Below are 26,148 nucleotides of genomic sequence, written 5' to 3'. Positions count from 1 at the left end.
TTTTTTTGCCCATACACATGAGTATTGTCTAAACCATGTCTTCTTTGTAGCAGCTAGGCCCTGCCACCACTGTGCTTGGCTGAGTTCACAAATCTGTTGTAACCTGTAGCTTCCCTGTCACTTCTCTGGCTCTCCTCTCCTGCTAAGCTTTGTTTCCTGGCAGGATTAAAACCTCTGCCACTGCCATAGCTACTGCTGCTGCTGGAACCGCCATAGCCACCTTGGTTTCGTGGTTTGGCAAAATATTGGCCTCCACCACCGTAAGGTCCAGAGCTTCTGCCTCCAAAGTTTCCACCCTTCATGGGTCCAAAATTTGATGACTGATTGTTGTAACTGCCAAAATCATTGTAGCTTCCACCACCTCCAAAATTGCTTCCACTACCACCGCCAAAGCCGCCTCCGCCTCCTCCGTTGTTATAGCTGTCATAGCTGCCACTCCCGCCATAGCCACTGCCCTGGTTTCCATAACCCTGTCCACCACTTCCATAGCCTCTGCTTCCTCCAGAGTAACCAGGGCCGCCTCCTCCTCCATAACCACCATCATTACCAAATCCATTGTAGCCATCCCCGCTGCCACCATATCCACCACCACCACGACTGCCACCAAAGCCACCACGACCACTGAAGTTCCCTCCACGACCAAAATTGTCATTTCCACCAAAACCACCTCCACGACCACCACCGAAGTTTCCAGAACCACTTCGACCTCTTTGACTAGATGAGGCACTAGCCATCTCTTGCTTTGACAGGGCTTTCCTCACTTCACAGTTGTGGCCATTCACAGTATGGTATTTCTGAATGACAATCTTATCCACAGAGTCATGGTCATCAAAAGTTACAAAAGCAAAGCCCCTTTTCTTTCCACTGCCTCGGTCAGTCATGATTTCAATAACTTCAATTTTCCCATACTGTTCAAAATAATCTCGTAGGTGATGTTCTTCAGTGTCTTCTTTAATGCCACCAACAAAGATCTTTTTCACAGTTAAGTGGGCCCCTGGTCTTTGAGAATCTTCTCGTGAGACAGCTCTCTTTGGTTCCACAACTCTACCATCCACTTTGTGTGGTCTTGCATTCATGGCTGCATCCACTTCCTCCACAGTGGCATAAGTGACAAACCCAAAGCCTCTGGAGCGTTTGGTGTTTGGATCTCTCATTACCACCCAATCCGTGAGTGTTCCCCATTGCTCAAAATGGCTTCTCAGACTCTCATCAGTTGTTTCAAAACTCAGCCCTCCGATGAATAGCTTCCGCAGCTGTTCGGGCTCTTTAGGGGACTCTGATTTAGACATGACGGCAGCAGGAAGACAGACTTTAACGATGCTTTCTCGGCGGCGTCCACGGGCAGAAAGAAAAAAGCTGGCATTAGTTGTTTGTTCCCTAGATTTGTTAAAGCAAGAAAGAAACAATGTCAGAGGTGTTTTCCTGTAAGCTACTTATCCTTCTAATGAACTTTATGTCAGCATCTTGAGAAGGTCCACATAAGAGGGTCAGCTGATTTATGTGCTGCTAGGTTGACCTTTCTTACTTAGACAAGGTCAGCTGCACTATCAGGGACCTTAGGGGAGAAAGTATCTTGGATTTGAAACAGATGCCAATAAATGAAACAACTCATAATTACAAAGTAGGCAAATTTATATGATTTATTTACTTAATTCTTACATTGTCTATTTGGGACAGGTGTGATTATCATTTTATAGCTGAGGACACTAAATAGACTGAACAGTTTGCCCAGGGTCACACAGCTGCTAGTGTTAAAATAATGAGAACCTTGGTCAGTCTGACTCCCAAAGCCATTTTATCAGGCAGAGTCATGTGTGACAACGTGAGTCTGTCTAATATTCTGAACGAAGTGGTAAGCCAGGAAAGCAGAAAGACAAGCAGAGAGAGAAGATAACAGGGCTTATTCCTGGGGGATGGGGTAAGGTCCTGGATTGAGACAGGCCCATTCAGTTGAGAACAGAAAGTACCAAACACAGGCCTGGAGAGTTTGCCTGCCAGCTGGGCAGAAATGCCTGAGAAGAGGATCCTGGCACAGTATGATAACTTTACTAAGTAAGAGAATAGTCTTTTTATTCCATCCAAATATCTCAGAAAGGGCATTATGAGAAGTAAAGCTTTTCCTACACACCAAAGGGACGTGGTGACTTTTTTCTTTTAAAATTTTTACTTAATAGATAATATATGGTTCAAGATCTAAAAGATAACACACTGGATTTTAATTGTTTTTAAAGTAGTAGGCCCATTTTGTTCATGAGGCAAAAAACTCTCACAATTAATGTTTCATTGTCAAGCAGGATGAATACAGAGGTCACTGGTGGAGAAGAGGTCAGCTTATTATTCATCTCTGTCATTGTTAGCATTTTCTCCAATTAGGTAGGAGTTTTGAAATGACTGTCACATGAACTTCTGATCTCCAGGCAACTGTGAAGTTTCATTGGGAGCACACAGGAAGAACAGTGTTAAAACTAGTAGGAATTCCAGTAGGTACTTTTCAGCTTTTGAAGAGGTTATAGGAGATGACAGTCTTTGCTTTCTTGCATAGACTTTTTGTTCCTATTAGATAGGCATATTCAAGTAGGACTTCTCTTTTCAGTTTGTTTTTTAGCCACCTCCTTTCTTCCAATAGATTTTTGGAAAGTTTGTTTTATTTCCACTACAATCTCTTCTCAAGAAGTAGCTCAAAACTCTTTTAAGATGTGGTTGCAAAAGTATGGTTTGCCATCTGTGGTAATATCAGGCTAGAAGTATCACTGTGCAAACTTTTATCTCTCTTATAAGCTTTGTGAAAATGTTTTTTGCTAAGTACCATAACAGTATTTTGACTTTTCATAGTGATCCTGCTTGAAGGATGTTGCAATCTTGAAATGACCTACCCAGCTAAAAATGAAGCTATTCATAGCCCACAAATGGGATTTCTGTTAAGGATCCTGTTTGTTAGGGAGGGATAGGTAAATGAGGCCTGGAGAGGAGGCAGAGACTTCATGTTGAGTTGCTAGTGAGTTAGCATCAGAGATAGTGTTTCTACTCTCCCTCTCTGAGATGTGATATGTTTCCAAGGAAAGAAACCTCAGGTGGAAAGTGCAGAGACATTAGCCTCTTGATTGGAGCTAGGCAGAGTGCCCTGCCAGCAATAAGTCGGAGAAGGAAAGGGTCTGATATGAATTTGTATGTGTTGTGTTTCCTATTACCTTGGTTGCCATTTAGTGTGATCGGATGCCTTTGTTGTACAAGTTAGGGCCCAGTGTGTGTTGGATCTGTAATTAGTGTAAAGAAAAACTTCACAAGGGGTGTCTCGGGCTTCAACAAAAATAAGGTTGGGGTAGGGGGTGACAGCCCAGGGAAATTAAAGAAAGTCACTGTTACTACTCCTTGAACCAACTGATAGCCTCTCACTAATTACCCACTGTGAGGTTCATTATCTGGTCTGCCTTGCTGAGGGGCAAAGCTTGCCTGTCAGATCAATAAATCTCAGGGCAGTAGAGAGCTCTGTGATAACTGGCCTGAACTGAGAGAACTGGCCAGCTTAAATTGGTTCGGAAAATTGGGTTTGGTCCTGAAGTATAAGAGATGAAAATAGAAAGGGGAAAGAAAAACACCCCCACACACGCACACATGCACACACACTTCTGCATATTGTATGCAGAGAAGCTATATAGAAGAAACAGCTACCTTTTAAAAAGCAGGTCATCACCAGGTATGGCCACACACACCTATAATCCCAACTACTCAGGAAGCTGAGACAGGAGCCTTGCAAGTTCAAGGCTTTCTGGGGAATTTAGCAAGACCTGTCACAAAATAAAATTTTTAAAAGGGCTGTGATATAGCTTAGTGGTAGAGCACCATGAATGCAGTCCCTAGTACTGTGAAAAATAAGAGGGGAGGGATACTGGGGATATCTCTCAGTGGTAGCTCACTTGCCTAATAGCATGAGACCTTGGTTTTAATCACCAATAGCAGATCGTCTTTCTGGAATCTGAGGTTTATGTTTACCTTTTGGATCATTGTTTCCAAACAATTATATCCAGTGGTGAAAGATTCAGGAGAAAGATTCAGGTTACCTTGGATAAGAAGTCACTGTAAACATCCAGTGGAGGGAGAGATACTCACTCAGTGCAAGTCTGTTGTTTTGTTACAGGTTGCTATTTATTCTACTTCCTGTGCTGTTGGCTGTATTTGGGGGGTTTTTTTGTTTGTTTGTTTTGTTTCTTGGTGGTGGGGGGAATTGAGCTCAGGATTGCTTAACCACTTAGCCATACCTCCAACCCTTTTTGTCTTTTATTTTGAGATGAGGTCTCACTAAATTGCTTAGGGCCTCACTAAATTGCTGAGGCTGGCCTTGAACTTGAGATCTTCCTGTCTCAGCCTCCTGAACTGCTGGGATTACAGCTGTGCCCCACCACTGCTGTGTTCTTTTGATGTTTTTTGTTTGTTTTATAAGCCACATTGAGCTAAAGTATTCTGAAAAAGAACCAGTTCTACTGGGCATCATGCCTGTAGATTAGTTTTAGGTGGACACGGTATCTTTATTTTATTTTTATGTGCTCTTGTAGATATCTCTCAACTGGCGTGTTTGGAGTGACTACATCAGCCCCCACCTGATCAGCCTAAGGAGGAAAAACACACCTCCTTTTTCTCCTTTGAACCTCCAGTGAAATATTATCTCATTACAAATCCATAAACAATTGTCTAATGACTATTATTTAGAGTGTGTTTCCTCTAGGAGAGCCATTATCATCTCATATTAATCTTTCATGAAGAAGGAAAAGCAGAACCATCATTAGGAATATTAGCAAAGGCAGGAATCAAGTCCCTGAGCTTTACAAATGATTAAATTTGTCAGAAGGTCCAGGTAAAAACTAAAACTAAGTTCTATGAACTAAAAAATGTTCATAGGACTATATGCATGGTGGTGCATATAGTCCTAGCAACTCAAGAAGTTGAGGCAGGAGAATCACACACCAGCCTCAGCAATTTAGTGAGGTTTTATCTCAAAATAAAATTTAGAAAAGGAATTGGATGTAATCTAGGGCTTGCCTAGCATGTGTAAGGCCCTGAGTCCAGTCCCCAATACCAAAATAAATAAACTAATGAATGATTTTATGATATGTAAATTATACCTGTATAAAAGTGCTAAAAGGAAAAAAACCTGCCAAAACTGTTTTCAAAAGTGGTTATACCATTTTTCATTCCACTCAATAGCATATGGTGTTTCCAACTACTTCATATCCTTGTCACACTTGGAATTATGAGTCTTTTAATTTTATCCATTCTAATGGGCATGTAGTACATACATTCATTACAGTTTTGTTTTTGGTTTTAGGGATTGAACCAGGGGTACTCAACCATGGAGCCACATCTCCAGCCCTTTTTTATATTTATTTAGAGACAGAGTCTTGCTAAATTCCTTAGGATCTTGCTAAGTTACTGAGGCTAGCTTTGAACTTGCAATCCTCCTGCCTCAGCCTCCCAAATCGTTGGGATTATAGGTATGGGCCACTGTGTTCTGGCCATTATTTTTCCCCCCCTATGGTGCTAGGGATCCAACCCAGGGCCTTGTGCATGCAAGGCAAGCACTCTACCAACTGAACTATCTCCCCAGCCCTACATTTTTTAAATAATTTTTTAAATATTTATTTTTTAGTTTTAGGTGGACACAATATCTTTATTTTATTTTTATGTGGTGCTGAGGATCGAACCCAGTGCCTCATGCATGCTAGTGAGCATTCTACCAGTGAGCCACAACCTGAGCCCCCCCCTACATTTTTTTATTATTAGTTCTCTCTCCTCCCTCCCTCCCTCCCTCTCCCTCTCCCCCCCCCCTTTCTTTCTGTGGGGAGCAGTGGCGAGTACCAGGGATTGAACCCAGGGGTATTCAACCATTGAGCCACATCCCCAGTCCTTTTTTATATTTTATTTAGATACAAGATTAATATGAGATGATAATGGCCGTTTTAGAGGAAACACACTCTAAATAAGGGTCATTAGAAAATTGTTTATGGATTTGTAATGAGATAATATTTCACTGGAGGTTCAAAGGAGAAAAAGGAGGTGTATTTTTCCTCCTTAGGCTGATCAGGTGGGGACTGATGTAGTCACAATTGCTAAATTGTGGAGGCTGTCTTTGAACCCGAGTATCCTCCTGCCTCAGCCTCCCAGACCTCTGGGATTACAGGCATGCACTTCAGCTCCCAGCTATTATTAGTTTTAATTGGCATGATGGCTGGTACCATAAGCAGCTTTTCATACATAAGGCCATTATATATCTTCTTTTGAACCCATAGATTATCTGAAGTGTCCAGACCATTTGCCTATTTTTGAAATTTGATTATTTTTTTATTGTCATTCATGAGTTTTTGTGTATTGTGGATACAAGTTATGTGCTGTATAAATTGTATTGCAGATATGTTCTCCGGGTCAAGAGCTCCCATTTGCATTTTCTTCATGATGTCTTTCAAAAACCAAACCTTTGTGTGTGTGTGTGTGTGTGTGTGTGTGTATGCTGAAAATTGAACCCAAGGGTGCTTAACCCACTGAGCTACATCTTCAGCCCTATTTAATTATTTTATTTTTTGAGACAGGGTTTCACTAAGTTGCCAAGGCTGGCCTCGAATTTGTGATCTTTCTGCCTAAACTACCTGATTTGCTGGGATTAAATGTGTGTGCTACCATGCCTGCCTTTTTCTAACTTCTTAAAGTAAAAATTTAGGTCATTGATTTGAGATCTTTCTTATTTTCTAATATAAAAATTTAGTGCTGTGAATTTCCCATTTTTTTTTTAATATTTTTTTTTATTTTTTAGTTCTCGGCGGACACAACATCTTTGTTGGTATGTGGTGCTGAGGATCGAACCCGGGCCGCACACATGCCAGGCGATTGCGCTACCGATTGAGCCACATCCCCAGCCCCTGAATTTCCCATGTTAATAGCATCACATAAGTTTTTTTTTAATTTGTTTAATGTTTATTTTTTTAAGTTGTAGTTGGATATAATACCTTTATTTATTTATTTTTATGTGGTGCTGAGGATCGAACCCAGGGCCTTGCACCTGCTAGGCAAGTGCTCTACTGCTGAGCCACAGCCCCAACCCATCACATAAGTTTTAATATGTTTTGTTTTCATTTTCATTCAGTTCAAAATATGTTTTGATTTCTCTTGTGATATTTAGAAATGCATTGTTTATTTCCATTGTTTGGGGATTTTCCAGATATATTTCTCTTACTGATTTTTTTGTTTTGTTTTGTTTTGTTATTGGTATTTACCACTAAGCTATATCTTAGCCCTTTTTATTTTTTATTGTGAGACAGGGTGTCACTGAGTTGCTTAGGGCCCCACTAAGTTGCTGAAACTGGCTTTGAACTTGGGATTCTCCTGCCTCAATCTCTCAAGCTGTTGGGATTACAGTTGTGTGTCATCACACCTCTCTGTTACTGATTTATTGAATTCCCTGGTGGTCAGACCTTGATGTGATTCCAATTTTTAGAAAACTTATTGAGATTTGGTTCTGGTTCCACATACAGTCTTCTGGTTGAATGTTCTATGTGTACTTGAAAAATATGTATTCTGCTATTGTTGAGTAGAGTTTCTATAAATACCTTTTAGGTCAAGTTGGGTTGATAGTGTTTAAATCTCTCTACTGACTTTCTGTCTGCTTGTCCTATCAGTTACTGAGAGTAGTATTGAAACTTTCAACTATAATTGTAGATTTTTCTTTTTTTTTCTTTTGGCCTGTCAGTTTTGCTTCATTCAGAGTTCTGAAGCTCACATAAATATAAGGTACAGATACATATTGGCTTGTTATATCTGCATAATGAATTGACCCATTTATTGATAAATTTTACTCTTTATGCCTGACACTGTAACTTTTTTTTTTTTTAGGGGAGTGTACCAGGGATTGAACTCAGGGGGCACTCAACCACTGAGCCATATCCCCAGCCCAGTTTTTTAGTATTTTATTAGAGACAGGGTCTCACTTAGTTACTTAGTGCCTCCCTGTTGCTGAGGCTGGTTTTGAACCCTTGATCCTCCTGTCTCAGCCTCCCGAGCTATTGAGATTACAGGCTCCACCGAACCCAACCTGTTCCTTATTTTAAGTCATCTTTGTCAGAAATTGATATAGCAATTTTACTTCCTTTTTTGTTTTTATTGTTGTTGTTGCAGTAATGGGGATTAAACCCAGGGTTTAATGAGCATGCTAGGCATATACTCTACCACAGAACTATATCTACCAAGCTATATCCCCAGCCCCTCCTCCTGTCTTTTAATTAGTATTTGTATAACATATCTTTTTGTTTTGTTTTGTTTTTAGTTATACATGATAGTAGAATGTATTTTGGCAGAATATACATACATAGAGTATAACTTATTCTATTTAAGTTCTCATTCTTGTGGTCATACGTGGTATAGAGTTACTGTGATTCTTTTTACATATTTTTAGTTTCAACTTGTATGTTTATATTTTAGGTGTACTAATTTGGTTTATTTTAGTGGATTACTTTTAGACAGCAATAGTAATGTCTTGATTTGGAAGGCTGAAACAAGAGAATCACAGGTTCTAATCCAACCTCAGCAACTTAGAGAGACTCTCTCAAAATAAAAAATAAAAAGGCTGCAGATGTAGTTCAGTGATAGATCAGCCATGGGTTAAATACCCAGTATCAAAAAGTGGGGGGTAGATAGAGTCTTGATTTTATTAATCCAGTCTGACAATCTTTGCTTTTTAATTGGAGTATTATATTTAATTTATTTACAATATAGCTGAGTTAAAATTGACCTATCTGCTTTTCACTATTTCTCCAGTATTTCTTATTGTTTTGTTGTGTTTTTTTTTTTAATGATTCCATTTTATGTCCACTTTATTTTTATTTTATTTATTTATTTTTTGGTATCGGAGATTGAACCCAGCGGTGCTTAACCACTGAGCCACATCCCCAACCCTTTTTTATATTTTACTCTGAGACAGAGTCTCACTGAGTTGTTTAGGGCCTTGCTAAATTGCTGAGGCTGGCTTTGAACTTTCGATCCTCCTGCCTCAGCTTCTGGAGCTGTTGGGATTTCAGGTGCCACCACACCCAGCTCTACTCTATTTTTTTTAGCTATCCTCCTTTATTTTATTTTATTTTTTAGTGACTCCTCTAGGGTTTATAGAATATATTTTTTTTTCTTCAGTACTAGGAATTGGACTCATGGCCTTGCACATGCTAAGTAAGCATTCTACCACTTAGCTACATACATCCACATTCCTTTTTTAAATTCTTAATAGCTACCATTCTGGCTATAGATGAAATCTCAGAGTAGTTTTGATTTGCATTTCTCTAATTTCTAGAGATGCTGAACATTTTTTCATATATCTGTTGATTGATTGTATATCATCTTCTGAGAAATTTCTGTTCAGTTTCTTGGCCCATTTATTGATTGGTTTTTTGTTTTTTTGCTTTTAATTTATGGTGTTAAGATTTTTGAGTTCTTTTTTTTTTAAGAGAGAATTTTTTTAATATTTATTTTTTTTTAGTTTTCAGCGGACACAATATCTTTGTTTTGTTTTGTTTTGTTTTTTGTATTTGGTGCTAAGGATCGAACCCGGGCTGCACGCATGCCAGGCAAATGCCACATCCCCAGCCCATTGAGTTCTTTATATATCCTAGAAATTAGAGCTCTATCTGATGTTCGTGTAGTAAAAACTTGCTCCCAATCTTTAGACTCTCTATTCATCTAAAACTGATTGTTTCTTTTGCTAAGAAGCTTTTTAGTTTGAATTCATCCTATTTATTAAAACTTGATTTTATTTCTTATACTATAGGAATCTTATTAAGGAAGTCAGGCCTAATCCGACATGATGGAGATTTGGGTCTACTTTTTCTTCTATTAGGTGCAGGGTCTCTGGTTTAATTCCTAGGTCCTTGATCCACTTTAAGTTGAGTTTTGTGCATATGGATTTCATTTTGTTGCATATGGATTTCCAGTATTCCCAGCACCATTTGTTGAAGAGGCTATCTTTTCTCCAATATATGTTTTTGGCGCCTTTGTCTAATATAAAATAACTGTATTTATGTGGGTTTGTGTCTGCGTCTTCTATTCTGTACCATTGGTCTACAAGTCTATTTTGGTGCCAATACCATGCTGTTTTTGTTACTATAGCTCTGTAGTATAATTTAAGGTCTGGTATAGTGATGCCACCTGCTTCACTCTTCTTGCTAAGGATTGCTTTAGCTATTCTGGGTCTCTTATTTTTCCAGATGAATTTCATGACTGCTTTTTCTTTTTCTATGAGGAATGTCATTGGGATTTTGATTGGAATTGCATTAAATATGTACAGTGATTATGATAGTATGGTCATTTTGACAATATTAATTTTGCCTATTAAAGGACAAGGGAGATCTTTCCATCTTCTAAGGTCTTCTTGAATTTCTTTCTTTAGTGTTCCATAGTTTCATTGTAGAGGACTTTCACCTTTTTCATTAAGTTGATTCCCAAGTATTTTTTTTTTTTGAGGCTATCATAAATGGGGTAGTTTTCCTACTTTCTCTTTTAGAGGATTTATCACTGATGTACAAAAATGCCTTTGACTTATGGGTGTTGATTTTATATCCTGCTACTTTGCTGAATTTATTTATTAGCTCTAGAAGTTTTCTGGTGGAAATTTTTGGATCTTCTAGGTATAGAATCATATTGTTGGCAAATAGTGATAGTTTGAGTTATTCTTTTTCTATCCGTGTCCCTTTAATTTCTTTCTTCTAATTTCTCTGTCTAGAGTTTCAAGGACTGTGTTAAATAGAAGTGATGAAAGAGGGCATCCCTGTCTTGTTCCAGTTTTTAGAGGGAATGTTTTTAATTTTTCTCCATTTAGAATTATGTTGATTCTTATCTTTAAGTCTATTGATGTGATGAATTACATTTATTTATTTCCACATGTTGAACCAACCTTGCGTCCCTGGGATGAACCCCACTTGATCGTGGTGCACTATCTTTTTTATATGTTTTTTAATTTTATTTGCCAGAATTTTATTGAGAATTTTTGTATCTATGTTCATTAAAGATATTGGTCTGAAGTTTTCTTTCTTTGATATGTCTTTGCCTGGTTTTGGAATCAGGGTGAGATTGGTCTCATAAAATAAGTTTGGAAGTTTTCCTCTTTTTCTATTTCATGAAATAATTTGAGGCGTATTGGTATTAGTTCTGCTTTGAAGGTCTTATTGAACTCATCTGTGTATCCATCTGGTCCTGGGCTTTTCTTGGTTGGTAGGCTTCTGATTGTATCTTCTGTTTCATTGCTTGAAATTGATCTGTTTAACTTGAGTTCATCCTGGTTCAGTTTGGGCAAATCATATAACTAGAAATTCGTCGATGTCTTCAATATTTTCTATTTTATTGGAGTACAAATTTTCAAAATAATTTCTAATTATCTTCTGTATTTCTGTAGAGTCTGTCATGATAATTTCTTTTTCATCATGGATGTCAGTAATTTGAGTTTCCTCTCTCCTCTTTGTTAGCATGGCTAAGGGTTTATCAATTTTATTCATTTTTTTCAAAGAACCAACTTTTTGTTTTGTCAATTCAAACTAATGTTATATGCTTTTATAACATGTAATAACCTTGCAGTAGTATATTTCCATTTCCCCCCTTTTGTTATTGTCATGTATTTTTCTTCTATGAATTTGGTAAATTTCACAATACATTGTTATTCTTTTTTGTTTTAAAATATCAATTGTCTTTTTTCTTGTTTTTACTATTTACCCACATATTTATCATTTCTAGTGCTTTAGCTCCTGCTTATAGATCTAGATAATATAATTTTTCTTCTGCCAGAAGAACTTTTTTTAACCTCTCTGTAGTGCAGGGACCATTGGCAACACATTCTCTTGGAGTGTTTGAAAAGGTCTGCATTTCATCCTCCTTTCTGATGGATTTGTTTGTTTGTGTGTTTGGTACCAGGAATTGAACCATTGGTGCTTTACCCCTGAGCTACATTTCCAGTCCTTTTAATTTTTGAATTTTTTTGTTGTTTAAAACTTATGAATGTTCCTTTTATTATTATTACTATTATTACTCTAATCTGTTATACATGACAATAGAAAGCTCTTCAATTTATAAGTTGCTGAAGGCCTTGCTAAGTTCCTGAAGCTGGCTTTGAACTTGGAGTCCTCCTGCCTCAGCCTCTCAAGTTACTGGGATTGATTACAGGCATGTACCATTAACTCAGCTATCTGATGGATATTTTTTGCTGAATTCTAAGTTAACAGTTTTATTGGATATCATTTCATTGTTTTCTGGCTTGCATACTTACTGTCAAGAAATGTGAATTCTCATTTTGTTCCTCTGTATATAATGTTCCTCTGGCTGCATTTAATATTTTCTCTTTAAATCTGGTTTTCATCAATTTTATGTTAATGGTTTTCTGTAAATAGTTGGACATTTTTATGATAACTCTTTAAAAAATGTTCTTGTTGGTAATTGCATCGTCTCTCTCATTTCTGAGTTTGCTTCTATTGACTGATGTTTCTCTTGGTTATATATCATATTTTTCTGCTTCTTGATATATCTGGTAATTTTTTTATTGGATACTGAACTTTGTAATTGTTATGTAGTTAAGTGTTAGATTTTGTTGTCTTTCTTCAAATAGTGTTGGACTTTACCTTGGAAAGCAGCTCAGTTCTTTGTGGAACAGCATAATCCTTTCAAAACTTCTTAATCTTCATTTGGGTAAATTTAGAGTAGCCTTTGCCATAGGGCTAGTTTAGTGCTACTACTAAGATGTGATTGGTCTTGTGTGTGTGTGTCTCTTTCTCTCTCTCTCTCTCTCTCCCTCTCGATTTATTTGTTTGTGTTTATTGCTGAGCTAAGGATTGATTAAACCAGGGTCTCATACATTACATGCTGGGCAATTATTGTACCATGGTGTCTCTTTTGATTCCCTAGTCAAGTGCTCTCCATTCTGGTTGGTCACAATTCAGGTATCTCCCAGTCCTTTATGAACTCTGAGAATTGTTCAGCTTATAGACCTTCAGTCTTTTTAAAATTTTTTAAAAATTTTTTGGTCTGACCTGATTGAATTAGACTCTACATGTATATAGTCATTATTATTTTTTTTTAAAGAGAGAGAGAGAGAATCTTAATATTTATTTTTTAGTTTTCGGCGGACACAACATCTTTGTATGTGGTGCTGAGGATCGAACCCAGGCCGCACGCATGCCAGGCGAGCGCGCTACCGCTTGAGCCACATCCCCAGCCCCAATATATAGTCATTATTTACCAATGGTTCCAAGAGAAACAGTATGCAAAATTTAGAAGCTTTTTCTCTATCTCCTTCCTCTCTTATGATCTACGTCACAGATTTCAGCTTCCTTTCTCTCTCCAAAGTCATACACCTCTTTAGCCTAGCCAGAACTTCATGCTTGCCTTGTTTTCTTTTTCTCAGAATTCCTGTCCTGTACTGTCTGCTATCCAGTGTCTAAAAACAGTTGGTTCATTTCCAGTTATCAGTTTCTACAGCATGACTGAAGTGGAACTCCTAAACTACTTTAAAGTATTACAATATTCCCTGAATCACCCAGCTGAATTTTTTAAAATTCCATACACTTTTAGAGAACTCTCCCTTGCATTAACTATTTATTTTGTCTTTTCCTACTTCATTCTCTTTCTTCCTTCTTTTTCTAGTTTCTACAAGAGAAAGTCTTGAATGTATATTAGAAACTACACACACACACACACAAATGCACACACAGTAGTGAGATGTGACCTCACTAAATTACCCAGGGAGACCTTGAACTTGTAGTCATCCTGCCTCTGAGTAGCCTGAAGTTATAGGTGTGTATCACCACACCCAGCTATTTTTATATCTTTTAAAAGGTAATTCACTGAAAGATATTTCCTTTTCCCATTTTTCCCTTCTATTATTGGACCCAAGTTCCAGCCTTAACATTGATTATTTTAAAAAGCTTGACCCTCCAGTCTTTGCAAACACAAGGAGAGCACCAGGCACAGTGGCATATGCTTGTAATCCCACTGATTCCAGAGACTGAGTTGGGAGGATTGCAAGTTCAAGGCCAGCCTCAGCAGCTAACAAGACCCTGTCTCAAAATAAATAATAATAAAAATGGCCAGGGATGTAGCTTGATGGTAGAGCACCCTGGGTCACTGAGTTAACCCCCAGTACACACACACACAAAAAAAACCCCACATATATATGTGAGCGTGAATGGGTTTTTTTGTTTGTTTGTTTGTTTTTTGTTTTTGTTTTTGTTTTTTGCAACATAGTCTCTACTATTTTGTCCTTTCAACTGTCACTTTTTTCTTTTTTTAGCACTTGGGACTGAATTCAGGAGCACTTTCTTACTGAGTTATACCCCCAGCCCTTATTATTTTTTATTTTAAAACAGGGTTACTAAGTTACTTAGGGGCACACTAAGTTGCTCAGGCTGGACTCAAACTCACTACCCACCTGTCTCAGCCTCCCAAGTCACTGGGATTAGAGGCATGTGCCAATACTCACTGTCCATGAGGACATGGACCAAGCATTGTCCTGTATAAGAGTAAACAGACAGCATCTAAAAGAAGTTAATAGTCTCCCCTGGGCTAGTTACACTTGGAGCTCATAGATCTGATTGTTTCTTCTTGTCTTCTGAGGTGCGAATCTTTTGGTTGCTATGCTGAACAGGTACTAAAAATAGCTTAGCAAGACTTTGAACTTGTGTGCTGAAAGATCACTATGTGTGTCTGCTTAGATTGTTTTGGATAGTTAGCTAATGAATATACTGCGTAGATATTAAAGATGAGGTGAATTTAAGTAGTTAAAATTTGTCTCTAAATTGAACCCACTGCAGAAGGGCATTTCAAGATGCATCATTTCTGAGGAAGTAAACCTATAGCTTGTATATTAGGGAAGTAAAATGATATTCTTTCCCATCTTTTGTTCATCCTTTCTACGGGACTTTTTTTTTTTTTTTTCCCTAGTGTCAGTATTGAGCCCAAATGATCTGCCTTTCAGGTGATTGGCTCTGGTGGTCCTTACAGCTGCTGTCTCAAAGGTTCTGCTATATTAATGGAGAATTTTGTACTCAGATTTAGCTCCCAGAAAGTGGAAGAAGTAGGAGACAAAAGACATCTGGCTTCCTTAATTGTCTCTGTCTTAAAAATTGTGACACTGTTTCAATCTCTCTGCTCATTCACTGTTTGGTTATGCTGCTGACTTGCAAACCATGTGTAGTGCTGTTGGTGCCCCTGTATGTGTTTACGTGTTTTGTGTGCCTATTCATGGTTTTTTAATCTTGATTCTTCAATCACCCTATTCATGGTGATTTATATTGCTTCATAAAGGCAGTATTGACTCTGAGTGCTTTAGAGACCTATCAGGGTGCTAAGAACAGTGCTTAGTGTTAGACTGTCAAGGTCTATCTCTAATCTTACCATGTGACCTTTATGAGAGATTCCTTTCCTTTTTGGTTGACCCTGTGTTACTAAATTAGTCCACAATGTTAAGTGTTTACTATTTCTTAGGACTCTATTAGGTATTATAAAAAATCTATAATGTAACACTGGGTCACTTCCTTTAGGGTGATAAGCATCTAACTATGACAAATTTCAGTGAGGAAATCAGTAGTAGTAGTAGTAGTAGTAGTAGTAGTAGTATGTTTGTTTCTCCAGAAGAGAGTCTGCCACTATACCTGCCTACACCTGCTAGTGCACAAGCTCTAGGGCAGTTATGTTCTTTTCTCCAAAGTAAATTCCTCCATAGAAAGCCTGTAGGATACAGATATCTTCTAGAAAGATAGGGGAGATAGGAGAGCTTGCTTGTTTATGGCAGGAGTTAGCAGAGAAGCTATGAAAACAGGCCAATTTTCCCAATTTCAGGTCCTAAAAAATAGTCATAGGGTCATATCAGGGTGAAAGAAAATAATAATAGTAACAGCTATAGTTCTTAAACACTTTCTGTGTATCAGGCACTACACTTGGCACCTAGTATTCATTGCCTATTTAGTCCTCAGAACTAGCTCTATTTGTTTAAAATATTGTTATGCCCATTTTAAAGATAAAGAAACAGGCTCCGGGCTGGAGATGTGGCTCAAGCGGTAGCGCGCTCTCCTGGCATGCGTGCGGCCTGGGTTCGATCCTCAGCACCACGTACAAACAAAGATGTTGTGTCCGCCGAAAACTAAAAAATAAATATTAAAAGATTCTCTCTCTCTCTCTCTCTCTCTCTCTCTCTCTCTCTCTCTTTAAAAAAAAAAAAAAGTTAAAAAAAAAAAAGAAAAGAAACAGGTTCCCCCAGCTGGTAAATGGTGAAGATGGGATATGAATCCCGGAAGAATAGCTCTTAAGCTGTACTCTTTTCTTCCTCCCTCTACCCCCTCCCTCTCTTTCTTTTTTTTAATATTCATTTTTTAGTTTTAGTTGGACACAATATCTTTATTTTACATTTATGTGGTTCTGAGGATCAAACCCAATGCTTCATGCATACTAGACAAGCACTCTACCACTAAGCCATAACCCCAGCCCTTTCTTTCTTTCTTTTACTGGGGATTGAACTCAGGGGTACTCCACCACTGAGCTACATTACTAGTTCTTTTTATTTTGTATTTTGAGGCAGAGTTTCACTAAGTTATTGTTAAATTGTGCAGGCTGACCTCAAACTTGCGATCCTCCTGCCTCAGCCTCACAAATCATTGGGATTATAGACATGTGCCACCACATCCAGCTCCATCCATACTCTTAACCACTATGTTGTTTTGGAAATACTAGCTATTGGATAAAACTTTTTTTAGCACCCAGGTACAAGTAGACCCAACAGCTAGGGTCTTGCTTACATAATGTCTTTACAGTGCTTCTTATCTAGCTATAGTTCTGAATTTAGAACAGTAAGTATGGACTATGGAAAAACAATCGGTTTTTGCTTCTCTCTGATCAGAATTCCTCTTCTAAGCTGTCCAGCACCTGGCTACCACTTAACTTAGTTGTGATCATGCCACTGAGAGGCTGTCCTTAGGCTGGTGAAATTACAAGGTTAATACAGACCTTTCGTGCTTTCTGTGAGAAAACAGAGCTGCTCCTCATTGGGAGATATTAACAGTCTGGGGAAGGTCTGGATTTAGGAAAGTAAAGGAAGGGTGGGAGGCTAAATTAAGTATTTTCAAAGGAAATGAAAGATCGGACCTTCTATTTTTCTTTCAGTCTCTTGACAAAGTATAGATTATTTCAGCCCTATAACAAATCCAGAGAAGGAAGTTAAGCAATGAATGCCCTAAGTAGGTCATTCTCATTTTTATAGGAAAAGGTAACTTCCTTTAAGTTGGAGGAAGTTTACTGGGTATTAAAAGAAGAAAGGCTTTATCTTTCCTTGCTAAGAAATGGTAGGTATATTTGACTTGTTATATTATTTCTCTACAGATGATAAGAAAACCCCAGTGCATTTACCACAAAAACTACCTGTAGCTACTTAGACCTTCTTCTTCTTTATAGCAGTCTATTTGGGTGCAGGCCAGTGGATAAGCCACTGACCATTTATGAAGACCTACTGTGCACTCGGCACTGTTTCTTTTAGGGATGGGACATTATGATATGACCAAGAGGTCAGAACAGTGAATATTTTTTAGGGGTGTGCTAGAGAGCAAATCTGAATATCCAGACCTTGGTTCTATGGGTGCCAGGATAGGTGCATCCAAAATCCTGAACCATCATGAGGAAAGACATTTCCCCTGCCTTAGACTAAATTTTTTCATTATATCTCTATCATCAACTTGTAGAACATGCAATATCTGCTTGGCTCTTTTTAACTGATGGGAGAGAGAAGCAAGGGCATGATCCAGACTTACACATGATAATGTTCTTGTTTAAGGTTTCAGAGTTGATCCATCTTCAGTGGGAGAGATAGTCAAAGTTTACCATGAAAATTTTCTAAAAAGCCTTTTTATCTTTTATTCCTCTTAATTCCCTCTTATATCTGTGTCAAACCATACATGTCTTGTGTGTGCGCGTGCTTGTGTGCATGGTGCTGGGAATTGAACCCATGGCCTTGTGCATGCAAGGCAAGCACACTACCAACTGAGCTATATCCCCAGCCCTATGTCATACCATCCAGACATAAATTTTTCTTTGATTATGTTTGACAGGATTCAAACAGAACTACATGGAAGTAGAACAGAATGATTACAGTCTCTTTGGGAGAATAGAAGTTTAGCCTTGAAGTATGAGCATTCATTATAGAAGGAATTTATTAAATCCTTTTAACACTTACCCCAAGTATGAAGTCCAGGATGGCTGTGGCCCCAAAAGTCCAACTGAAGATTTATGACCCTTGAATTTCATGCTTCTAAATGAATATTGTGCTGGGTGTGGTTGCACATGCCTATAATTTCAGCTCTTTGGGAGGCTGAGGTAGGAAGATTTGCAAATTGAAGGCCAACCTTGGTAATTTAGTGAAACCTTATTTCAAAATAAAATTTTAAAAAGGGCTGAGAAAGAAGCTCAATGATAGATTGCTTACCTAGTATGTGCAGAGTCTCTGGGTTCATTCCTCAGTAAGAGAGAGGGGTACATTTGACTTGTTATATTATTCCTCTGCAGATGATAAGAAAACCCCAGTGCATTTACCACAAAAACTACCTGCAGCTACTTACTTGGGAGGCTAAATTAAGTGAAGCAAGGGCATGATTTAGACTTACACATGATAATGTTCTTGTTTAAGGTTTCAGAGTTGATTTAAATTAAAAAAAAAAAAAAGGACTGGGGGTACAGCTCAGTGATAGAGTACTTCCCTGGCATGTACCCGGCCCTGTGTTCAATCCCCAGCACTGCAAAACATAAAAATAAAACATAAATGAGTATTGCATAATTAAGATAGCAACCCAAGGGCTGAGGTTGTGGTTCAGTGGTAGAGCGCTTGCCTACCATGCGATAAGGTGTTTGATTCTCAGCATCACATACAAATAAATAAAATAAAGGTCCATCAACAACTAAAAAATATTTGAAAAAAAAATAGCAACCCAAATCAGATTTTGCTAATTATGAGTTTTAAACTTTTGCTCGTGGTTTATACCAACTATCAACAGGGTTGAGTGGATCTTCAGTGGCTACTGGCAGAAATTAACAAGTCCTAGAACTCTAGGAGCCTAGTCATCATTAAAGCTCAAACATGAAACCAGGCCTTCTTCCCAGCTCTCCACAGATTTAGACTTCCTATTTCTTAAAAGGAGTGAGTTTGAATTCCTTGAATCTTTGGTCTCTGAAAAACGCCTTTTTTTTTTTTCCCAAGTTGTCAATGTACCTTTTATTTTATTTATATGTGGTGCTGAGGTTCGAACCCAGTGCCTCACACATGCTAGGCAAGTGCTCTACCACTGAGTTACAACCCCAGCCTCCTCTGAAGAACACCTTTAATCTGTAAATCCAAGAACATGTCCCAGAACATGTTCCAGATTGGACTAGCCTGCTAATACAAATAGAACACTGAATTGGTTGTCTAATCCTGTTTTGTGACTTTGGGAAATTGTAATATTTCTAGACATCTATTTCTTCTGTGAAATGAGGGCCATGAACTAGTATGCAATTTCAAAGGTTCCTTCTGGAACTATTATTTCTGTTGTTCTGTCCCTATGGTAACACTTTGGCATAAAAAAGTGTGGCTGCCTTCCATGTCACTTTCCTTACATGCTAGGAAAATTAATGTTCTTCTGGCCACCATTTAACCAGCTGATTCATCTTATTTGAATGTATCACATACTTTCTATTTCCATTTTTCTTTTTTCTTTTTCCTGTTCTTTTGTTTTCTTCTTAATTGCCTTTATTCACTTGGCACCTTCTATTTACTAGATCCTTTCATTTATATTTTTACATTTATTTTTATATATTATCTCTAATCTTTAAAATATTATAAGAAAATATTATGACTTTTTCATAGTTAAGGACTAAAAGTCAGGTCAAGTTTGAATCTAGATTTCTGATCTGATAGTCTCTTTTCATTACTTCCACTGCCATCTTCCTGGCCTATGTGTATTTCCTATTCTAAAAAGGAAGTCTTTTCTGTTGCTATTCGTGGGCTCATCTTTATTTGGCAGTCTGGCTTCTAGGGCAGACCATACATGTTGCCCTGATTGAGAAATAAGTCATACTTTAGATGTTAGTTTAAATTGAGAGAAGATAATGAAAACAAGTTTGCTGATAGGACACATCCTATTACTTAGTTGTCCTTCTCTGCTGGGAATTCAGGCCAGTAAATTTGAGAATGAGCAGTTTTTCAGGCCCAGAGCAAAGCCTTCTGGCATCAAGATTGGATAGCCATCACCAGAAACTTTTCAACTTGGGAATTCTTGTTTGTGGCTGTCTTCAGGCTAGAAGATATTTCCTGTTTCAAAAGTCCTACTTTGGGGGGAAAAAAGGCAGGAGGTAGTGGGGTGGGCCTGGTGGCAGATACCCATAATCCCAGATATTCAGGAGGTTAAGTCAGGAAGATTGCAAGTTTGAGGTCAGGTTGGGCAATTTAGTGAGACCCTGTGTCAAAATAAAATGTAAAAAAGGACTGAGGGAAGGCTGGGGTTGTGGCTCAGAGGCAGAGCATTTGCCTAGCATGTATGAGGCACTGGGTTCGATCCCAAGCACCATCTAAAAATAAAAAATAGAGATATTGTGCCTATATATATATATTTTTTTTTTTTTTAAAGGACTGAGGATAGAGCCTGGTGCTAGAGCATTGATACATTGGATACTGAACAGTCTAAAGAATGCATATTGAATGTTCTCAGGGAAAGGAGTGTGTCTTTTTTTTTTTTTCAATGTTTTTTAGTTGTAGGTGAACACACTACCTTTATTAAATTTATTTATTTATTCTGATTTGTTATACATGACAGCAGAATGCATTTCAATTCATAGTACACATACAGAGCACAATTTTTCGTATCTCCTGTTATACACAAAGTAGAGTCACACCATTTATGTCTTCATACATATACTTAGGGTAATGATGTCCATCTCATTCCACCATCTTTCCTACCCCTATGCCCTCTCCCTTCCCAATACCTGTATTTTATTTTTTATTTGTATGTAGTGCTGAGGATCAAATCCAGTACCTCACACATGTGAGGCAAACACTCTACTACTGAGATACAACTACAGCCCCAAGGAGTACATGTGTCTTAAACCTCATCAACAATTTTGAACTAACCTAATGCACTGGAATATCATCTACTTTACATCATTGATGACATCTTAATCCTGATGTGGCCAAGAGCCTCACAGTCTGTATCGTGTGAAGTTGAGTCTTTAGGAGCCTCTTTGCTCATTTTTCTTTGATATAATCTGTAGTCCTGTGCACTACCAAAGTTGTAAAGGTTAGTATTGCATACTGGGCACTCTGTCTTCCGGCTCATGCATTGTTAGTTATACTTAGGACAGTGTGATCCTTATTACAGGCTTCCTTTCACATCAAATAGAAATGTTTCCACGTCACCAGAATCTGACATTGGCTAAGTGAAGATGTGTGAAACCCTAGCTCTTGGCTTATGATTAGAACTATCTGGAGACAATCAGAACTTCCAAACACCATTAGTAATTATAAAATTAGAACCACTTATTGACTATTCATTATGTGCCAGCCATTGGACAATCCTTATCTCATTCATCTTCACATCATTCTTTTAAGGTAGTGCTATCCCCTTTTACAGATATAAAAACTGAAACTCAAAAAAATAAAGAAAATTACATAAATTTACCTGGTTAATAAGTGCTTACTGGATTCAACCCCCAGTAGCACATATACACATAGAGTGGAACTCCAATTCAGTTTGTTTCCTTCCTTTCTCTTTCTTCTCTCTTTTCTTGGTCCTGGAGATAGAACCCAGAGATGCTTCACTACTGAACCATATCCCCAGTCCTTTTTTTAAATTTTGAGACAGGGTCTTACTAAGTTGCTAAGGCTGGCCTTGATCCTTCTGCCTCAGCCTCCCAAATTGCTAAAATTACAGGCATGTGCTTCCATTCTTGGCTCAAGTAAGTTATTTTTCTATCAGGCTCTTACCAGGACCCAAGTTCCTGTCTACTAAGGGTCATAAGTGGAGATGTAAGGGTTCCTTAAAGATTAATTATATCTTGTAGGTGATTTCTAACTTTGAAGCTATTTGAGCTAAGGTAGTGGGCCTAGTTCTAGGAATCCCACAAGCCCAACAGCTGATGAAAGAGGGTTTGTATGTGCTTGGGGACTAGACTGTTACCTGATGAATTGGGAAGGGATCTCAACCTGATAGGGGCAATTGGAGTTACCAGGAAGCCAGATCCCAAAGCTGTAAATTAGGGTAAAGTCTAAGGTCTTTTTCTTTTTCTTTTTCCCCCTAGGGATTGAACCCAGGAGTGTTTACCACTGAGCTACAGCCCCTACCCTTTTTATTTTTTATTTTTCAGACAGGGCCTGGCTAAGTTGCTTAGGCCCTCAGCCTTCCAAGTTGCTAGAATTATAGGAATGCACCACAGGGCCCAATAAAGCCTAAGGCCTTTAAACACAATCTGAGAAATTGCTCTTGCCACACCCCAAGCCAGAGTTGAAGCTCAAATGGCACATGTTCCTAAAGTCTTTAGCTCCAGAAAGCAAAATCCCAGACTTGGCAAGTGCTCTGAAGTGCTGAATGAGTTGAGGCCCAGACCTGAGCTTAGAGTGTGTTCTCTTGCAAGTAATTGAGAGGTGATGAGGGCAGGAGACGGTAGTCTAGATGAGCTGATGGGCAACTTTTTGCTAGGTAAAAGAGAAAGAAAGGAAAGAAGCCCACATGAAAGACCAGGGAAGGAGGAGGCAGCACTGGGCAATATCCAGATAAGAGTGGAGCCGTAATCATGCACTGCGTAATGATCCAGCCAGGCTTCTGGTTTCCTTCTAAGGAGCTAGTAGCTCAGGAGCCTTTTCTGCTTTGAACTTCTTGTAACAAACTGTACTAGGGTATACTTTGAAAAGCCCACCTTACTGAGAAAGGAAAATTCCCTGTTAAGTAAGACCTTAGACATTCCATTCTTCCCTGGCAAGAGGAGAATGTCTAGGTGATCAAGGGAGTCTTGGAGGCCTTAGACTCTTGGGGCATAGTTAGAAGGTAGAGACATCTCTTAACATACTGCACCTTTTTCTCAGAAACTGGCTTTGACGTGGTTTTTGTCTTTTAGTACCTGACACCTTTTTAAGGAAAGCCAAGCCCAGGTTGCTGGGTCATAGGCATTGTTGAGGCTGCCCATGTTTCAGGACTTAGGAAAACATGTATTACTTTATTTTGCTTGGTTCCTGGGGGATGTTTCCATCTTGGAGAAAATTTTGCCTTTTTGTGGGTTTGAGCCATTCACTTCTGAGCCAAGACTCTGGCTCAAGTATATAGCCCATGTTCTTGGTAAGACTGGATTATTTTGTGACTGCTCTTGCTGGGCTGTGGTCTACCTACCTACAGAGCTGACAATTGGAATTAGAAGCAAAGGAACCAGCTTGTATTAGGGTCTGTGGGAAAGAGCCAACAAAATTATTTTTATGGAGCTGAGAATGTCTGGAAGGAAGAAAACTGGGCCAGAGCTGTGCCCTAGCTGTCCCTTCCTTCTGAACTGAAACTCAGAGAACTCTCCCTTAGGGACACAAGTTTTACCAGTGCTCTCCAGCTCATCTCTTTCCTCAGGAATTCTTCTTGGCAGACAGAAGTGTTTGTTACCAAGTAAAGTCAGCCCAAACACAAATTTAGAATGGTAAAGGAACAGTCCAGAGGTACCTTTGTACTCCTTTGGAATCTATTCTCAATCCCTCTGACCTACCCTGACTCTGGCTTATTCTCTATCACCCTGCAGAGCTAACAGTCCCTCATCACTCATTTCTTCTCCTCAAGCTCTCTACTGAGCAGGGAGTTCTCCATGATGTCATAGGCTTTCATACAGGTCAGATAAGTGCCCTTAAACTACCAAAGTGAATAGTCATTCCCTCTCCTGGTAATTCTTTTCTGCTCAACTCACTTCTGCCTACTTGATGTAGTGCCTCTCCCCTGTCAGACCTTGCCTTTATTTGATGGTCTTATAAGTTGAAGTCATATCAGGCCTAGCTATAGTAGTCCTTTCCTTCTTAACCAGTGGTACCCAAGCTTCCCAGAGTCAGCCGAAGTCTGAATCCTCCCCCTGACATTCAACAATGTCTTTCTGACATTGTTGAAGAGAGAGATATCTCTCATCAAAACAGAAACTATAGCTCAGTCTTGAAAGTATGCCCTATACCCAAAGGCTTGGATGTCCAAAAGTTTCATCCACACAATGGGTAGGAAGGCTGAGTTGGCATCAAGAGATTAAAAACAAGTGGCAATTGGTGCTAAGGAATATCCCAGGACTGAAGAAATTTAGTTCCCAGAAAGGGAGAAGCAAGAAGACACTGGCAAAGTCTGACACTGACAACCTGACCAGAGAAAGCTTCAGGATGAGGATGAGAGCAAAATTATAGTATCAGGAATGTGAGTGACCTCAGGCATTCACAGTTCTGTTACTTCTTCTCATGTTCTTTTATCATACCCAGAGTAAACATCCTTGGTGGCCAGGCTAGGTTGGTAAGGAAAGGAGGGGAATAGAAGAGATTAGGAAGTAATGTTCCCTGTGGCCTGGCTTTTTTCTGGATGATAAGTAGTGAGCCAGGGTCTTTTGGAGGTATCACCCTAGACTGAATCCAACCCAATAAGGTAGCAATGTGGGGCTAAGGCCCATGATTTACATGGTCCATGCCCTGCTCTTTACCTCCCTCAGGTGCTAGAGGTAGTACGAGCCAACTATGACACACTCACACTGAAGCTGCAGGATGGCCTGGACCAGTATGAGCGCTACTCAGAGCAGCATAAGGAAGCTGCCTTCTTCAAAGAGCTGGTGAGTACTCTGACCCTGGCTCTGCCTATGTTTCTTGGGGGCCCATTCCCAGCTACTAGGTTCTGTTTGTAGGTGGACATTTAGGGAACAGCTGCAATTTGCCACAGGCTAAGACTAGAAGGGTCTGCTGGGATCCAATGTAAAACTTCTCTACCAAAACAGTTCAAGAAGAGGCAGTGAGAGAAGAAAATATTCCCAGTGCAGTACCTCCTCTGCAGCCATGGAGACAGCCCTTGCACAGCTCCAACTGGGCCTGGGTTTTGACGTGTGTTCCCAGTGGTAGTTCTGGCTCATTGCTCCTTATCAAGGCCTCAGAGCAACTAATGAGGATAATGAGAATCAATAATTCACTTCTTCCTAAATTCCTAACTGGTTCCTAGTCTGAGTGCCCTCCTAATATAGTTCTCAGGTTTTTACTCCCTACACCCACTCCTACTCTCCAATCACTCAGCTTCCTACAGTCCCCACCTTTGGCTACCCAGAGCCAGTAAGCATTTTCTCTGCCTCCTACTCCACCTTCCAGTCAGCATCTCCACAAAACTGATCTCTCCCTATTAATTGTCCCTTTTCTGCCCTGTGATCAGAGCTGCTCTCAGGAAAAATTCAGCCTCCCTATAGTCCTGCCACACCACCTGCTTAGTTTACATAAACTTTCTGGCTGGGAACTAAGACCAGGACACTGAGGCCTCTGTACCTACTTCCCATGTCTTTAGACTTCCCTCTGCTGGAGTATAACTTCCAGTGGCCTAGCTTTTACTTCCCCACACCACATCCATCCACAGTGAAGGTGCTAGATTTTAGATCATGTCTTGTGCTAAACACAGCCCAAATCTGACCCTGACATGACCTCCTCAGGATTTCTCTGGTGTGAGTTAGTTGGGAACAGAGAAGCCATTAGTGTAAGGATATAGCAAGTAAGAGTATTTTTATGGGGTAGTTGATGAGTCTTTATGTCCATGTTGGGGAATTACTGGGGACCAGCAATTAACTATTGGGAGATGAAAAAGATTGTGAAGGAGAATTAGAGGAGCTCTGTCTTTAGGATCTTTGGTGGTAGCCTCTGCCTTACTCAGCTCTCCTGTTTGCACTTCTGGCACAGGGATGCAAAGTGAGTCTGGTCCAGTTGGGAGTTAATGAACTTGAGTTGCTTGCTGTTTGCCACGCTGTTCTTTCCTGTTTCCAACCTAACAACTTTATTAACTTTTCTACAACAAAGCAGATTTTAGGGCTCAGGACACACACTATCTTCTCCCCCCACTCTTTTGTTTCTCATAAACATACACATGGATGAACCTCCTTGCAGAGTCTGCTAGA

At 39.2% G+C, this 26,148-nt stretch overlaps 1 protein-coding gene and 1 pseudogene across 6 annotated transcripts in view; one reads left to right on the top strand and one right to left on the bottom strand.

Annotated features, from left to right (window-relative positions):
* Armh3 (armadillo like helical domain containing 3) overlaps window positions 1–26,148 on the top strand; it is a 190,032-nt gene that overhangs the window by 162,459 nt on the left and 1,425 nt on the right. For all 6 annotated transcript variants that reach the window (XM_077798358.1, XM_077798357.1, XM_077798359.1 and 3 more), the window contains one exon: window positions 24,718–24,834. In XM_077798358.1, coding sequence (XP_077654484.1) covers window positions 24,718–24,834 — 117 coding nt within the window. The remainder of the gene's footprint in view (window positions 1–24,717; window positions 24,835–26,148) is intronic.
* LOC144254877 (heterogeneous nuclear ribonucleoprotein A1 pseudogene) lies at window positions 18–1,343 on the bottom strand (annotated as a pseudogene).

Source organism: Urocitellus parryii, chromosome 5, assembly GCF_045843805.1.
Source record: "Urocitellus parryii isolate mUroPar1 chromosome 5, mUroPar1.hap1, whole genome shotgun sequence".
Lineage (NCBI taxonomy): Eukaryota > Metazoa > Chordata > Mammalia > Rodentia > Sciuridae > Urocitellus > Urocitellus parryii.
Note: the sequence above shows the minus strand (reverse complement) of the source record. Positions and strands in the feature narration are given on the sequence as shown.